Raw genomic sequence first — 17,723 nt, 5'->3', positions numbered from 1 at the left:
AAACTGTATGATCGTCTTTGTTTTCCTCTTTCGACTGACAAAATGGATGGATTCTGGTCGTTTTTTTGTCCCGTTTTTAGCGATGAACGATGCGATTGTTTGTGTAGTAGGGACTGTATACAGAGTGTACCTGAACTTTTACTTTATTACGCCTAAATCAGACATTCTCTGTCAGATAGGAACTTATTTCCTTGACGTATTTGTACACATATCGTCCATAATTTTACTTTTGATAGCAGTTGACCGGTTTCTGTTGTTCTACCACAATGGTAAGAAATCCTTAAGTTTAAAACAAAAGTGGATCTCGTTATGTGTCGCAGTAGTTATTGCTGCGATCTCTAGTTCCACAATCTGGATCTTCTACGGAGAATTGGAGGTTCAAATTAAAGAGCATCGCAATTTGAACGTTGAAAACATTACGTTTCATCAATGCAGCGAGAAACACGGTCCGAAAAATGAAACAGCTGCCGTCCTTAATACGGGGATTATTCTGTGTCTGGTTTTCTGTCAAGTGATAGTAATGGCGGTTCTATACTCCTATATTGCCCGCATCATCCACACAGCGTTTAAAAAAAGAACCCACAGGAAGAAAATAAATGCACCGGCAAAACAAGATTCCCTGAGCAAAACGTCGTCTTTTGAATTAGGACCCATTGGCTCCAAAACCGACTCTATTATTAAAACCGAAAGAAAGACCGGAAGGTCAAGAGAACGTCTTAACAGTTTGTGGGGTAAGGCATTGTGGAGACAAACCATGGCCTATCACTTCCGGAAGCACCGCTTCACGTACACCTTCATGGTACTAACAGGGGTGTACGCCTTCAACCTGATTCCTTCCGTGGTCATAACACTCATGTCCATCACCGTGGGAGAGCACACGTTCTGGCACCAGCTCACCTACAGTCAGCTCCAGGCGAGCCTCATAGCCTACAACTCCAACATATTCGACTCAACAATTCATCCGTTCATCTATGGGTTTATGGATACAAAATTAAGAGAAGAGATCAAGGGAATGTTTAACGGCAGAAAATAGGACATTTTCAACACGGCTAGTCCCTCTTTTATCGTTTGGTGTCTATAGTCTGTCCCAAGTTATGGCTTCAATTTTTGATGATTTTTAATAAAAATACACATACCTGTGAAAGAAATACAATTCAAATCGATGAAAAGGAATATATCCAAGATATCTTCATTGAACAATTATCCCTATTCACTCAAAAAATTCCACAGGAACGAAAAAAAATTTTTTACGGAGATAATGGGAAATGTTTACATCTTTTCTCCATTTGGAATACACTCGGAATACATAGCGCAATTTTTTAACATTATCATCCGGGCTTATTAATGGCTGATGCAATGCAAAATCTCCGTAGACTTTCAATTTTTGGATGTGTATTGAAACCTGAAGCGGTAGATGGGGCGTTTCAAAACAGATAATCTGGACATTTTTCATATTAATGGATGAACGTAGTTTGAGCACATGGGTATTTACTATTATTGAAATATCAAGCAAAAAGTGGTGGAAGCAAAAACTCGGGACAGAGTATAGATACAAATTAAGAGAAGAAATTACAGGAATGTTAAAGGACAGATAGTATAGCATTGTGAAGTAATTCTTGTGTATATAATTGTTAGGAACATTTCTGTAGTATACAGATGTTTGTGTTGTTGTTTTTTTTTACATTTTAGACAAAAAAGTATTTTATCCATCTTAACACATTGTGTTATATTGTGTTATATCTCCAGTATATATACAATGTAAATAATTTTTATAATTAACATGTTTACATTCCATTTCATGTAAGTGAAAATTTTTTATAGCATGATTCATAAGTTTAAACTTTCTCCTCTTTGTTAAGGTGTAATGGAGGCGTTTTCAATCTAATTAAAATAAGTTGTAAACTGATTTCAGTTAGTTTGTTTAGATTGCTTTCTTTCTACCATGTGTGCATACAAAAACAAACTGCACACGAATTTGTCATACAGCTAAATTCCTAATACACCTTCCTGTAAAAATCATCAAAACATGGCTGGTATCAATTTTAATTTCCGATATGCGTGTAGATATGCATGATAATATGAAAGCAAAACATAAAATACATGCATGGGCATGTTCACTATAAATAGTTTCAAATCAGAATATAGCGTATGATAGTCTATAGATGTGTATTATTAAAAATACGATAAACAGTTTAACAAAATGTATTGAATAAAAATAGCTACAACATATCTACATACAGGAGAAGAAAACCGAATCCTAGAAAATGGTTAAAAACTGAAAACACAGTAGTGGTGAGAGGAACGATTCAAACATTGAATACATTTGTACCGGTACATTCTTTTTACTTCATATTGTCAAAAAAGTTAAACTGTGAGCATGAAACTAATATGATTGAAAAAAGGGCCGTGGTTGATGTCGGGTTTTTTGGTGCATGAAGAAATATAATATAGTAAGAGTAGATACCGTATGTTTTCATGGTACTACAGGATAAAAAAGGCACATGATATCTGAGGTAATAGACTCCAGGAGTGTAAGATATCAGAGGCCAATAAAGAATTGTGTTATTGTTTGTTTCGTGTCCCTTTTTTTCTACTGAATCCCTTCGTGATGATACATGTATGTGCAGTGTAATAGTAACTTCACTAAAATATGTACACATCAACACGCGAACTCAAACCCAGCATGTTTCCTATTGGTGAAAATCAAATGCACGAATGCAAGATTTTACCTTAACGCTATTTAAAAGAATTTGATTTTAAAATTCACTGATTTTAGAGGTGGTATTCAGCTTCCATCTTTATCTCTATGCCGCGGTGTATCGCGTGATCTGGGATTTGCTTGAGGTGCAAAGGATATTTTTGGAAAGTCCTAATTTCCTTTTTCTTTTTTGCTTGTCAAGATTTTTTGGATGAGTCTGCCCCCCTCCCTCTTCAAAAACGATGCTACGTGCCTGTCATATTCTTTAAATTGAAGTAGTTCTCATGTAAAATGCTTATGTGGGGGAAAATAACTACGCTCAGTTAACAAGATATCTGTGAGCCAATGCTCACTAGTGATACCCCCGCTCTGATGTGAATATGCAAAATAAGCAAAATCTACATTTAACAGAAAGGTGGCATCCGATTGGTACAGAAATATATCCCACAATATGGCATGCCTTAACAAACACTGTGTTAAAATTTCAAGCATCTGTGATAAATAGCTGCTGAGAAATCTTTGACGAAAATTTGTTTCAAAATTTTGGCTAAAAATAAACAAAGTCGTTATTTAACAAGAAGTTGACGTCCGATTGATACAAAATATATCCCACAATATAGCATGCCTAAACAAATAGTGTGTTAAAATTTCAAGCATCTGCGATAAATAGTTGCTGCGAGATCTTTGTCGGAAATTTGTTTGAAAATTTTGGCTAAAAATAAACAAAGTACTCATTAAACAGGAAGTTGACGTCCGATTGGTACAAAAATACATCCCACGATATAGCATGCCTTTACAAATACTGTGTAAAAATTTCAAGCATCTGCGATAAACAGTTGGTGAGAATTCTTTGACAAAAATTTGTTTGAAAATTTTTGCTAAAAAAAACAAAGTCGTCTTTTAACAGGAAGTTGACATCTGATTGGTACAAAAATATATCCCACGATTTTACATGCCTTTACAAATATTGTGTAAAAATTTCAAGCATCTGCGATAAAAAGTTGCTGAGAAATCTTTGACGAAAATTTGTTTCAAAATTTTGGTTAAAAAATAAGCAAAGTCGTCATTTAACAGGAATTTGACGTCCGATTGGTACAAAAATATATCCCACGATATGGCATGCCTTAACAAACACTGTGTAAAACTTTCAAGCATCTGCGATAAATAGTTGCTGAGATAAATGCGACAGAATTTTTTGTTACGGACGGACAGACAGACAGACAGACGGACAGACAGACAAACAGACAGACAGACAGACAGACAGACACACAAGGGTAAAACAGTATACCCCCCCCCCCACTCTTTTGGAGCGGGGGTATAAAAACAGCAGAATTAGATATAATTTAATCGAAACGAATTTATTCACTGACAGGAAATCGCAGTCAATGTTCAACTGTAATGAACTACAATGCACTAGTATTTGTAGGTTACTTTACTCAAACTGGTCGAAGCGCATCTGGGTCATCACATCCGACCGATTTTTTTGTTAATCAGTATATTAAACATTTCTTTATTGTCGCAAAAAAACCGTTACATGTAGGTCGAACTTATCTGGCAAAAATCGAAAAATACGTCATCAGTGGTGTTACATTTGTCTTAAACAGCGATGTAAACAGCTTTACCCAAGTCATTAAGTACATGACCCTGCAAAACTCGATTATGCTGTGCATTATATATAACATGACACCATATTCAATGTATATATGATTATAAGTGCAGCATATAATTATGTAATCGCCGATCGACGTATTTACCAACTGTTATGGAACCACAGCATAAACGATAATTTTAGGATGTTTATTAAGAAACTAATGTATAAAGTTGACGAGCTAGAATACATCTTGTAGAGTAATATACAGGTGAGCATATGCCATATATAAAAGAAAATAAAACTGTACAAGTAAAAACAACAACAGAGATTCAGGGTAATAAAGAAACAAATGGTGATGCCCGAAACGTGAAAACAAAATCTTAAAAGCTAGTTTAAAAGTTGACAAATAGAAGAACAAGAAATTTAACAGATACATCTTTCCATCTTCCCAGCATTGTGCACAATCGATAACTGTTAACACATATTTTTGTAAGATAACATCAACACATTGAATGCATATTTATTACTAGTACATAATATTGTCAAAAGATTAAAACTTAACTACAAGAATGAAGCTTAATTATGGTATGATACTAGAACTTAGACCTAAACAATCTCATCTGCTCCTAACTAGCGAATGACGTCTGTGAATTTTCATTGAAGGTGAAAAATCATATGAATCATATGAATGATCAGCGCATGTAGCCCTCCCTAGCTGAGCCTTAAATCCAACAGAACACATCCTCTATTCATTGATTTTTGAGACGGTTCTCAGCGTCCATCTTTATCATCCGTTTGTTAGGTTTACCAGTGCCCAACATTGGAAACGAATCAAACTTGAAGTAGTACGTCGGTCTCTCACCCAATCCATCTGCCGACTGCCTAACTTCAAAATGCTCCTCACAAAAACGTTTGACGTCATCAACAGTGACGTCAGAATTTCTGTCTGTGACGAAGCAGAGACACACCTCTTCATATAGACGCTTGTCTGGGACAGGAACCACGGCCACGTGCAGTAGACCGCTCATCTGTATGATGACATCTTCTACAGCATCCGGCATAATTTTCCTGGTGCCGCGGGAAATAATGTCCTTTATTCGTCCTTGAATTACGACGTTGTTGTCATTGGTTATAGCTGCAATATCTCCTGATCGAAACCATCTGTTACCAATAAAAGAAACTTTGTTGGCTTCTTCGTTTTGAAAATATCCCTTAAATACCATACGGCTTCTGATGCAGAGCTCTCCCGGAACCCCTCGGGGAAGAACGTCTCCACTTTCATCCACGGTCTTCAGTTCGACTCCTCCCACCGGACCGCCAATGTCTCCGATCTCCAGTGTGTCCCCTTCTTGTATCGGGGGTCTCATTGTGACAAAGCCCGCCTCCGTCGACCCATACACTACTACCAGATTCTTTGTATAGACCCCAACAACCTGTGTGTAGAAGTTATCAATAATCTGACCACCACAAAGAATAACGTCTAACTGAAAGTCGTCAGTGTAAGAGTCCTTCATGGCTATCAGGTCCCCTAGACAGTAAGGCATCAGGAGGGCTTTTGAGCATCGTTCTGCTTTAATCATGTCCCATACCGACATGATGTCATTGCCTTTGATTGCCAGCGAGGAATCGCTGAACACCCGAGTGATGCCGTTGCTGATTTGGATGACAGGTGACCCGCCTACCCAGCCAAACGGCCGGTCGTTGTAAGTCTTTTCTTGAATGGACTCCATGGTGGGCTCTTTCTCAAAAAGGTCAATGTTGTTGACATCAAAGTGAGAATGGGAGACCATCTTGGGCTTCCCTGTGCTACCAGAGGTGGTAAAAATAAGAATTTCGTCCTCGGGATAAAGCACTGGAAGCTGCACATCAGTGTCTTCCATTTCCAGGATTCCTGGAAGATTTCGGTAACCTTGGATACCGTCAACTTCCCTGAGAAACAAAACTGTCGCGTCGTTCGAGTCTATGTCCTTGTACTGTCTTGAAGGACGTCGGCGCCGGAAAAGCGCAAGTAACTGGAAAATGGCGTCCAGAAACGCTTCGCCTTTCCCAGGGTCAATCAGGAAAGCTTTACAATCCGCCTGCCTGAAGATATCCCAGAGATCCCGCGCGTCTGTGACGCTGATTGTCACGTGGACAGCGACGCCTCCCGCCAAAAGTATCGCCAGCTCTCCTACTACCCATTCTAGAGTATTTGGTCCAAACAATGCAATCTTGTCCCCCTTTTGAATCCCTTTGTAAACCAGGAACTTTGCCAGCTTAGAGGCTTCCATGTATAGTTCCTTATACGTCATGGCATCACGTGACCCATCTATGCCGCGATGTATCAAGATTTCGTGGTCTGGGAAGCGCTGGGTGTTTTTCTGAATTAGTTCTGTGATTGTAGAGTATCGGTAGGGTTTCTGCCGGGGGTTGGAGAGATAGCTTAACTTCGACATGATGAGTGATATTGATGTGTTCTGTAAATAGAAAAAAAATGTACTCTTTATCACATTAGTTAACTTTACCTGCTTTTAAAAATTCGGGAAATTTTGTGAGAGAAGTAACAGAATGACAGATGGTCAGACATGACAGAGTAAAAACAATTAATTACGCCATGGTTTAAAGCATTTTGTTTCATTTGTATTCATAATCATACACACATGCAGAATCCGTGACAAAGTACATATTCAATTTATACATGTAACCTATTTCGTTGGTAGTTGTTTTAAAATCATATCAAAACCGACCTATTTAGCTCTTTACCCTTTATGACTTTGCATTTATTTTATTGTTTTTTTTTTAAGAAACATTGGTCAGGACAATTTATTTTGAATGTAAGCAAGATATCTACAGCGTCAAGAGGCCAGAGGTTGCAACCAAATTTTCCTTTAATGAAAATGCACCTTAATTTCTAATTTTTACCACGATTTTTGCGTACTTGTTCTAATGTTCGTGGAGGTAGAAGTGGGTGAACATGTACCTTGAAGTTCGCTAGCCAAGATTTTACGATCCGCTCTTTAAACCCGTGGCTAACAAAGAAGAATATGATGGGGTGAATATTCAATGCAACGTCGCAATATATTTACGGCTAAAATAAGAAAAGGAGTAGAGTTCGAGATAATTGTCTTTTATTCTAGATAACAACACTTGGACTATATACAGCAAATATCGGAGGGAGAATTTGTTGCATATGCAAAACTTTATTTGTTAGTAGTGATAATATCAAATAAAATTCCTTTTAAAAAATCAGAATATTATCTTAAAACTAACTTATATTGCATGTACACGACCATATCATGGTCCATGTCGAGAACCGTATGCTGCTAAAAATAATGTTAGGCCAAAACAAAATTTCTAGTTTTTTTCCCAGTGTATTAATCCCCGAGTCATTTACAAACAAACATCCAACTGAATTTCATTTAACACATACACTACATTTCCGTGCCAAATTCCCTTACAAATGTATTGATATCAATATCTTATTCCAGGGGGTGGGGGGAGAGTACCCCTCTTCCCTCCCCGTATTGCATATTGGTCTCTTTCTTAAAACGATACATGATATGATATATACAATATTTCTTCGAGGTAAAATCTGCAGGTAAAAACAAACATCTTACCTGTTAGCTGCCTACGTTGTGCGGTCAGCGAAGACGACGTGACGGTGAGGTCAACAGGGCGCTTGTCAGATCTAGGTCAGTGGTCAGCGATAGAGAATGACTGTGAATCTATCAATGGTCCAGTGCGGAATGTTTGGCCCCAGGTAAAAAAAAAGACAAACATGACTAACAGCAATTTGGATATATACACAAATTGAATTAGTTCCTCGCAAAAGCGATCTAGTTTCTCAGCGACACTTGTTCTCCCAAAAACAAGTTCACATCTCTCTCTCTCTCTCTCTCCTCTGTCTCTCTCTCTCCTCTCTCCAGGCACGTAGCATCAGGGTGCTGGGGGGGGGGGGGGGGGCGCAGCAAAGATTTTACTTAAATCTACATACAAAATATAGAGTTAACATGGAGTTGCCCCCCCCCCTCCCCCCCACTTTTTTGGGATCATGTAAAAAACTGAATTGAAAATAAACAGTGAAATTTAAGTTATACGTAACCGCCCCCACCTAACAAAAACGATGTTACGTGCTGCTCTCCCATTTTCTCTCCCTCTTTTTGTGCTCTCGCTCTCTGTCTCTCTCTTTGTGCATTTTCGACACTGTGTTAATCTCTTGTTATTTTGTTATTTTAACCTTCCATCGAAACTGATTTCGTGATTTAAGCACTACTTTGGCCCCTCTAGAATTCTTTGTTATACATATATGCCAATCAGTATTTAGGGTTCTGATCATTCAATAATAATTGATGACGTACAAATGATTAAGGTGATATGGAGCACCTGTCGATATTTATTTGGATAAAAGTACATTAAATTAAAAAATTGTTTACTGGGGAGGTCTAAAATTTTAAAATCTAACAATATTTGACGAAAAAAATATATTCAATATTTCTACATTTTTTAGAAGGTAAAAATTATAAAAATTCAAGGGGGATTCAAACTCATGGCTTACAGATTCTTAGTAAAATGATCTAACTCAAAGCTGGGCCGCTAGGTTAACAATTTTTACAAAGGAAAAAAAAATATAAAATCATACTAATCTTAAATTTAATTTTCTTGTTTATTTGGAAAATAAGTATGCCACAATATGGAGATGTCCCGTACCACCAATAATCAATGTCGACTATTGATCGACAAAACAGTCATACCAAGTAGCCCATATAGACCATGACACTACTGATTTGTTGATTAAAAAACACAGACATTCATTTCAAATAAAAGTGTGGTAGTGTTCTCTTAGAACTCATTTATTTTTATTTATCTGTTATTAGAGCTAAATATCTCTTTCCTTCCTTTGTAGATACTGCTTTACATGGATACACCACTTAATCTGGCAGTGCATTGCTTTTTATATGATGATAATGATTTACCTATTCATGCACAAATTATCAACGCATTTACTTTTAAACATTGATATGAACATTTATGTCATAATAAAAAGTCACACAATTTTTGCTTTAAAAATCATACATTGTTCATTAACCATTTACATCGGGATCACAGGAAGCAATAAACATGCAACAGTACAGATACACCATACAAGGATTATAAAAAAAACAACAATGAAGTTTATCAGGTAATGAACACATCTAATCTCTTTCTAACAGGGAGGATGGTATCACAGTCTCCCTGGTAACAACCCTTGTTTTACTGTCCGTTAAGTTTTTATTGTCCATTTTTTTCTTCTTATGTGATTTGTTTTTCCTCCCTGGTTTGGTTTTCTCTTTTATTTCCTTTTCCCACTGTTTCCTGTACATGGTGTACAATCGCATGGTGGCTTGGGCATCTTGTACCTATTGAAGTGAAAGGAGAAAAGATTGTTATTCAAATTCCTGTACTGACTTACAATTAAAACAGTAAAACCTTGTTAATGAGGTATTAAAGTTCTGAGTCACAACCTCATCATCACAATCACACCATGTGCCTAATGAGGTCCTATATAACTTCGTGTCCACGCAAAACTTAAGGTTCATCATCTCCATAATCTCTAAAATCATGCTTCTATGATTATCATTCTAAAAATCTTTTTTAATATAAATCCATATTGCAGTTTATCAGCATTAACAAAAGAATGCCTTTTGAGTTTTGACAATGGTATGTGTTATATGTAATTGTTTATCTCAGTTATCTAACTTACCAAATGGGCCATTGGCCTTATATAGGTATGGTACACCTTCATTTTGTATAAATATAAGTTTGAAACCCACTAGTGTTTTTACATTTTATACCTAACTTTACAATTATGAATTCTTAGCAAATGTTGTATGATTTAAACATCTTAAAAAGATGATTATGTATTATGGTGGTATTGGGACATCTGTTGATATTTATGTGAATAAAAGAAGTACATTATAATCAAAATATTTTCACCGTTTACGATTTTTTTGTGATTTTACATTATCGTGATTTATTAAATAAAATTGGTTGAATCACAGGTACTCTCCTAAAATCAGGAATCTACAAACTTTTCAAATCTTCTACGCTGTTACTTACAGAGTTGTGCTCCCCCTCCTGTACACTGACCCCAAGGACCTGAGCGGACAGTTTCTTCAGGGAAGGAGTTCTCCCATTGGTCACCTGCCGGAATCGTTTGTAGCGTGAAGTGTCCCGAATTTCTTTTTTAGGGTGTCCAATATACAAAACCTAAAAAATATTTGTCAATACTTGTTCTTGTCTATCAAACTGCTAAAGATATAAATTCTTAGAGTAATAAATAATTCCTGAATTTTGGGGATGTAAATGTATATATTCATGAACCTGTAAATCATGTTGAATGGCATGCCCTACAAGTATCCTCCCCTGGAGAATTTCTCCCACTTCCTTCTGGACTACAGCAAACTCCTTACCTTGTGAAACAAAAGATAGGCTAAACTTATGCAATATCATCATCATTAGCATGAAAGGCATATAACAGTGGAACACTATTTTTCATATTTAAAATCAGATTAAAAATCATTTGCAAAATGTTGTTAATATTTATTACATTTTTTACGTTTTCAAAAAGAATCTTTTAAGTGTCTTGGAAAAAAGGATCAATAAAAAGATCTATTTAAATCAAAATTTAAATTTGAAGAAAAACAAATAATCTATACTTTATTTATCAAAAAAATATTTATCAGTTTATTTCAAATTAAAAATAATCAATAACATCTCATTATGTACCATTCTCAAGGTCGTGTTTGCGTACTCCGCTGACCTTGGTGCGGTAGTCGACCACTTCCTCCATGGGCTGTACAAAGTGGTCATACACACAATGACCGTGCTGGTTAACGATGGACACCCGGGCCAACATGCTCTCCCTGCCCTCCCTACCCACCCCCACCATCTCGCAGTCCATAGCGACGACCTTGGTCAACCTACAACATCAATATCAACGTTAAGGTACATCAACAAACAGGCTGTCTCAACAATATCAATATTACATTTATCACATCGTGATAAGCTTTTTCGTAGCAATACCTCGTAAAACATTAATATGAATAGTTTAAACTAGTACATGCTTCATCTTTGCTAGCCAAGGGTTTTCGGTCAACTTTGGACTGAAAACCTTTGGCTAGCGAAGATGTACATGCTTAGGTTATAATATAAATAATTAAAAATATAAAAAAAAAAGAATACAAAATCTGCAAGGTCACAATAAATTTTAAGGTACATGAACCCTCAGTTTACTCAGATAAAAATGGTGTGGTACTGAGCTTTCAAGAGAATTTTAAAATGCATACAATTTATATTACTTGCAGAGGCGCATTTGTAATTGTTAGAAATCACCTTCTTATTTCAAGGAAGAAGTAATTTTAAATTAGTCATTTATCCCAATGAGAGTTAACAAACTTGTGAGTAGGTTGGTGTACCTTAAGCTGTAGAAGACAATAAGATACCAGAGATGTGATTGGCAGAAAAACAAGAGGCCCATGGGCCACGTCGCTCACCGGAGCAACAATAGGCATGATAAAATCAGCTTAATGGAGTCATAATTCCAAATATCTGGACAATGTAGTAGATTCTATAATGTAGTAGTAGAATCATTTAGATCCTGTAAATATGAAAATCCATTTCCCCTTGGATATTCTAATGTTTCCTGGCTGATTAGTTTCTGAAGAAGATTTTTAAAGATTTACTTTATATATTCCTTTGTAAAATTTGAACCCCCCCCCCCCCCATTGTGGCCCCTCCCTACCTCCAGGGTCATGATTTTCACAACTTTGAATCTACACATCCTGAGGATACTTCCACATAAGTTTCAGATTAACTGGCCAAATGGTTCTTGAGAAGAAGATTTTGAAAATTTCATGAAAATTTTCAATTATTTCTAATTACCTCCCCTTGTAAAAGGGTGTGGTCTTTAATTTTCACGACTTTGAATCCTCCTTGCCTAAGGTTGCTTTGTTGTTTGGTTGAAATTGGCCCAGTTGTTCTGGAGAAGGTGTTGAAAATGTGAGAAGTTTACACACAGACATACTGACAGACAAACAGACGGACGACAGACAAAATGTGATCAGAAAAGCTCACTTAAGCTTTCAGCTCAGGTGAGCTAAAAATTTGGAAACTAAATCAGATAAAACTTTTAAATTTGCAGAAAAATTCATTTTTCTGTGAAAAAAATAAGTCTCTGAGATATCTTTGATTCATAAATTAAAATTCTACATCAGCATTACAAACTTCAGGTGCAGCATCCACATTTATTTATCAGGAAATTTACACAAAACTCTGTCAAAATAATTCCTTAAAAAATTGTGTCAATGCTTTGTTGCAAAGACTAAAAACTTCTCCTCACCCCCCGTAGGAATCGACCTTGACCAGGGGATTGTGGGTACTTGTACACTTCTCTGTATGTTTGATTTTTCTGTCCAGCAAAATTTCATCCACATCGTCAAACCAAATCTCTGGTTCCCTAAAAAATCATCATTTTTTAATATCTACAAATTAACGGTATATCAGTGGACAAAATTTCCACATAATTGAAATAATTTATCTATTATAACAACAAAGACTTTTAATATCATATAAATCATAATTGTGATATTTAAATGATTGGTTTCCATCTATTAATCTGATTTTTGTGATGTCATGATATTAATCTGACTACTGTAATGTCAACTTGTCTGACTTCTGTGATGTCATTTTGTTAATCTGACTACTGTGATGTCATAAAATTACTCTGACTACTGTGCTGCCATGTTATTTGACTACTGTGATGTCATTATATTAATCTGACTACTGTGCTGCCATGTTATCTGACTACTGTGATGCCATAATTTTAATCTGACTACTGTGATGTCATGATATTATTCTGACTACTGTGATGTCATGTTATCTGACTTTGTGATGTCATTATATTAATCTGACTACTGTGATGTCATGATATTAATCTGACTACTGTGCTGCCATGTTATCTGACTACTGTGATGTCATTATATTAATCTGACTACTGTGCTGCCATGTTATCTGACTACTGTGATGTCATAATATTAATCTGACTACTGTGATGTCATGATATTATTCTGACTACTGTGATGTCATGTTATCTGACTTTGTGATGTCATTATATTAATCTGACTACTGTGATGTCATGTTATTTGACTTTGATGATGTCATGATATTAATCTGACTACTGTGATGTCATGTTATCTGACTTTGTGATGTCATTATATAAATCTGACTACTGTGATGTCATGTTATTTGACTTTTGTGATGTCATGATATTAATCTGACTACTGTGATGTCATGATATTAATCTGACTACTGTGATGTCATGATATTATTCTGACTACTGTGATGTCATTATATTTATCTGATATTTGTGATGTCATTATATTAATCTGACTACTGTGATGTCATGTTATCTGACTTTGTGATGTCATTATATTAATCTGACTACTGTGATGTCATGTTATCTGACTACTGTAATGTCATGATATTAATCTGACTACTGTAATGTCATGATATTAATCTGACTACTGTGATGTCATTATATTAATCTGACTACTGTGATGTCATGTTATCTGACTACTGTAATGTAATTTTATTAATCTGACTACTGTGATGTCATGTTATCTGACTACTGTAATGTAATTTTATTAATCTGACTACTGTGATGTCATTATATTAATCTGACTTTGTGATGTCATTATATTAATCTGACTACTGTGATGTCATGTTATCTGACTACTGTAATGTCATTATATTAATCTGACTACTGTGATGTCATGTTATTAATCTGACTACTGTGATATCATGATATTAATCTGACTACTGTAATGTCATGCTATCTGTCTTTTGTGATGTCATGATATTAATCTGATTACTGAGATGTCATAATATTAATCTGACTACTGTAATGTCATGCTATCTGTCTTTTGTGATGTCATGATATTAATCTGACTACTGTGATGTCATTATATTAATCTGACTACTGTGATGTCATGATATTAATCTGACTACTGTGATGTCAGGTTATCTGACCACTATGATGTCATGCTTTAATGATATCAATTTGACTACTGTAGATTCCTTTTTTTACATGAATACTTAATTCCAAAATTCAATCTTTTTCCATGAAATTACGAGAACATAAAATTGGGAATGCTGAATTTTTACCGTAATTAGTAAAAATATGTAGTTTACATATGTCCAAAAAATAAAGGCGATATTTTAAAAATTGGGAGATGTGCTTCTTGCGATTTTACACGAAAAGTTATTCCTCTTGTTTAATCAGGAATCTACAGTATTTGACTAATTTTATGTCATTTTCAGCATCATCTCACTGACTTGTCTTCCTGACTCTCCTCTTTGGTTGCCGTCACTTTCTGGTTAACATTCTTCCGTTTTGTTTGTATTCCCAAATCCTGTATTAAGAAATCACAGTTGTTATAGAGACCAGACACAAGATTCTAAGTAAGAAACAAAGTAACCCAATTAATATTTATCAAAATGTAACATCCAAACAGTTGTAACAGAAACTTGACATAAATTCTCTGTTTCAACCAAACTGATGCATCACCTGATCTTTAATGAAAGTGTAACCTATGGAACGCCATGGCTGCCTTATAGCATTAAACTATAGTTCTATTACGTCAATTTGTTATTACACGATGTCAAATACCATTACATGGTGGTAATATATCTTTACCATGTTTACGTTTGGTCAAATCATTATAATATGATGTCAAAGACCCATTATGTGATGTCAACATATCTTTACATGATGTCAACTTTTTACGCCGTGATGGGAAATTATCCTTACAATGTGTGAACATTTAATAACGAGGTGTAAATTTATTCTTATTTGATGTCAAAATATGATGACATTATGTCTACACTATATGACATGGGGCAAATATTACCTTCTGTTATGTCATTTTTTCATTACATGAAATGCTATCTTTGCCCTATTGCATTAAACTACAGCTATAATATGTCAATTTGGTATTACATGCTGTCTAATATACCATTACGTGGTGTTTATACATCTTTACGTTTAGTCAAATCATTATAATATGATGTCAAAGACCCATTATGTGATGTCAACATATCTTTACATGATGTCAACTTTTTACGCTGTGATGGGAAATTATCCTTGCAATGTGTCAACATTTAATAATGAGGTGTAAATTTATTCTTATTTGATGTCAAAATATGATGACATTATGTCACCTGTAGTTTAACTGACCAATGCAGGTTTTGACAATAGGTTTACATCTAGATATTGTAACTTGCTTATTAATAAGCACAATGCAGCAAAAATACTCATTCAAAATGCTTAACAATAAATTCATGCTTAGAATAAAGCACATTGTCTGTTTAAAACCCCAGAACGCTATTCATAAATCTTTGAATTAAAGTAAAAAGATATTTTTTTTTCCCTTCAAATAATAAAGAAGTTATCAAATCATTTAAATTAAGTATCTATTAAAAGCTCACAGTTGACTTTACCTGCTGAAGTTGTTTCCAGTTTGATGAGACATCCATAGGCTTCACATTCCCCATGGTAGGGTTATTTCCCTTTGTCTTGGCAGCAAGTGGCACATTCTTGGCTTTCTTTTTGTCATCTTTCTCATCAATCCTGTCAGTCTTTTTCTTGAATCTCTGCCATTTATTCAGTTTCTTGCCAGTCTTCTTGGAATCTGTGCCTCCGCCTGCCATACTGTCGGCTGTCACTGCCTTACTGTCGGCTGTCACACTTTGACTAGATGCTGCTGTGCTCTTTTGAACAGTCACTGTCCGACCTGATAATGCATCTTGGAATTTCTTTTCCTCTCTTGGTGCACTTGTAATGTGTAGCTTGGTTTTACAGGTATCTTCACCCAACGTTTTATCTTTTAACAGTTTTTCCCTCCTTGGCACTTGGTTGTTGTTGCTTCCTTTCCTTTTCTTTTGTTGTTTGACCTTGTTTTCCAGTTCTGGTGGGTCAACAGGTTTACGATTTCGTTGTAAATCTGGGTCAGGTTTTGCTTTTTTACAATAAACAAAGCTACCACTGCTCCCCTGCTGTCTCTTTCTCTTTGTATTCTGAAAAAAAACTTTTGAATTGAGTTGATCACATGTCAGTATCGATATAAAACCAGTACATGTGTACAGGTAAGTACATGTATATTCTCTACTAGCCTAAGTACCGTTTCTTGCCACTTAGTAATTATATGTGTTATCATGACATAGTTACATTGTAATTAATACACTGGCGAGATATGATATGAAAATGGCAAACAGTTAACATGGTTAAGAATGATTAAAATAACCATGTTTTTATGTTTACAATAATGTAACCATCAAGCTATAAGCATGCGCGGTAATCATTGTCAATGACATCATTAAAAAGTTCATGCAGAATTGAATGTTTTTGCAATTAAATAGGTTCTAACACGGAAGCATGAATGCAAATGTAAATATTCAATATACAGCTGATGTACACATGCCAAAATACCTTCCCCGTTCCCTGATATACAGTCCCTGAAACGTTCTACTTTTTCATTTTTTCTGTATTAACCGTGCGCTTATAGTGCGTTTACTTGCGCTCTCCGTTCTGCTCCCATCGCGCTCAACGTTCACAAAGCACTCACTGTCCGTTGACCTTGCGTTCATCTTTTGTTCAGTGTTCACTTATCGTTCAGTCAGATGATATCATATTTAGGCTGATAACAATACGTAAATGTAGATTGTTATTTTTTTATGATTACTGACGAAACAAAATGCAAGAATAACTCCTGAGGCTCTCGGAATCAATCGTTAATCTTGCGTTCACATATTCAGCATTTAGAAATAGCCACCGAGCATGTACTCTTCACTTTGCGCTTGCATTTATGCTCTGTTTTCACTCTGCATTGGCTCACCGTTCACAAGTGCTCACCATATTCAGCCCAGAGTGCGCTGACCGTTCACACAGCGTGCGTTCACTTTTCACTCACTGTTCAAGCGGGAAAGAGAACGTTTCAGGGACTGTAGTAATTAGGAAAAACTGACTCCTATTTATAGATAAAAAATTGGTTGAATTAATGCGTTTGACCACCAAAAAGGGACCTTAGTCCATCATACTTAGGATAAGAAGGATTTAGAGTCATCCTGTCCATATTAAAGAAATAATCACATGAAAGCCTTATGTTTGATAATTAGCAAATGTTTGATTATCTAACAAAATTGTAGTGCACAAAGTAAACACAAATCTGGTAATAACTAAATATTTGGGTTTTTCTGCTACCTTTTTGGAACCTACCATTTTGTGGATGTGAAACACGTTTTCAGGCATAACCGGATGATAATAAAGTCTAGCTAAATCAAGAACCAAAAAAAGGTCAATTAATGAAATATGTTCATAAATATGCTAAATTATTATGTTCCAATTTCAATGTTACTATTTTG

At 35.6% G+C, this 17,723-nt stretch overlaps 2 protein-coding genes across 3 annotated transcripts; both read right to left on the bottom strand.

Moving 5' to 3' along the window:
* Window positions 1–4,478: 4,478 nt before the first annotated feature.
* Window positions 4,479–8,096, bottom strand: LOC105326462 (medium-chain acyl-CoA ligase ACSF2, mitochondrial). 2 transcript variants are annotated; one of them, XM_011426513.4, is made up of 2 exons: window positions 7,886–8,096; window positions 4,479–6,745 (listed from the first exon to the last, which is right to left on the bottom strand). In XM_011426513.4, the coding sequence occupies exon 2, from the start codon at window positions 6,722–6,724 to the stop codon at window positions 5,039–5,041; it is 1,686 nt and encodes a 561-aa protein (XP_011424815.3). In that variant the 5' UTR covers window positions 6,725–6,745; window positions 7,886–8,096; the 3' UTR covers window positions 4,479–5,038. The 2 variants fall into 2 exon arrangements, with proteins under 2 accessions (XP_011424815.3, XP_065939196.1); XM_066083124.1 differs by lacking the exon at window positions 7,886–8,096 and adding an exon at window positions 7,249–7,271.
* A 983-nt stretch (window positions 8,097–9,079) lies between these two features.
* LOC105326461 (uncharacterized) lies at window positions 9,080–17,704 on the bottom strand. Its single transcript, XM_034452163.2, has 8 exons — window positions 17,578–17,704; window positions 15,804–16,379; window positions 14,640–14,716; window positions 12,646–12,762; window positions 11,034–11,227; window positions 10,629–10,717; window positions 10,365–10,514; window positions 9,080–9,664 (listed from the first exon to the last, which is right to left on the bottom strand). Exons 1-8 carry the CDS (start codon window positions 17,608–17,610, stop codon window positions 9,461–9,463), a joined length of 1,440 nt encoding a protein of 479 aa, XP_034308054.2. The 5' UTR covers window positions 17,611–17,704; the 3' UTR covers window positions 9,080–9,460.
* Between the last annotated feature and the right edge of the window lie 19 nt (window positions 17,705–17,723).

The sequence above is a fragment of the Magallana gigas genome, chromosome 4 (assembly GCF_963853765.1).
Source record: "Magallana gigas chromosome 4, xbMagGiga1.1, whole genome shotgun sequence".
NCBI classification, from domain to species: domain Eukaryota; kingdom Metazoa; phylum Mollusca; class Bivalvia; order Ostreida; family Ostreidae; genus Magallana; species Magallana gigas.
Note: the sequence above shows the minus strand (reverse complement) of the source record. Positions and strands in the feature narration are given on the sequence as shown.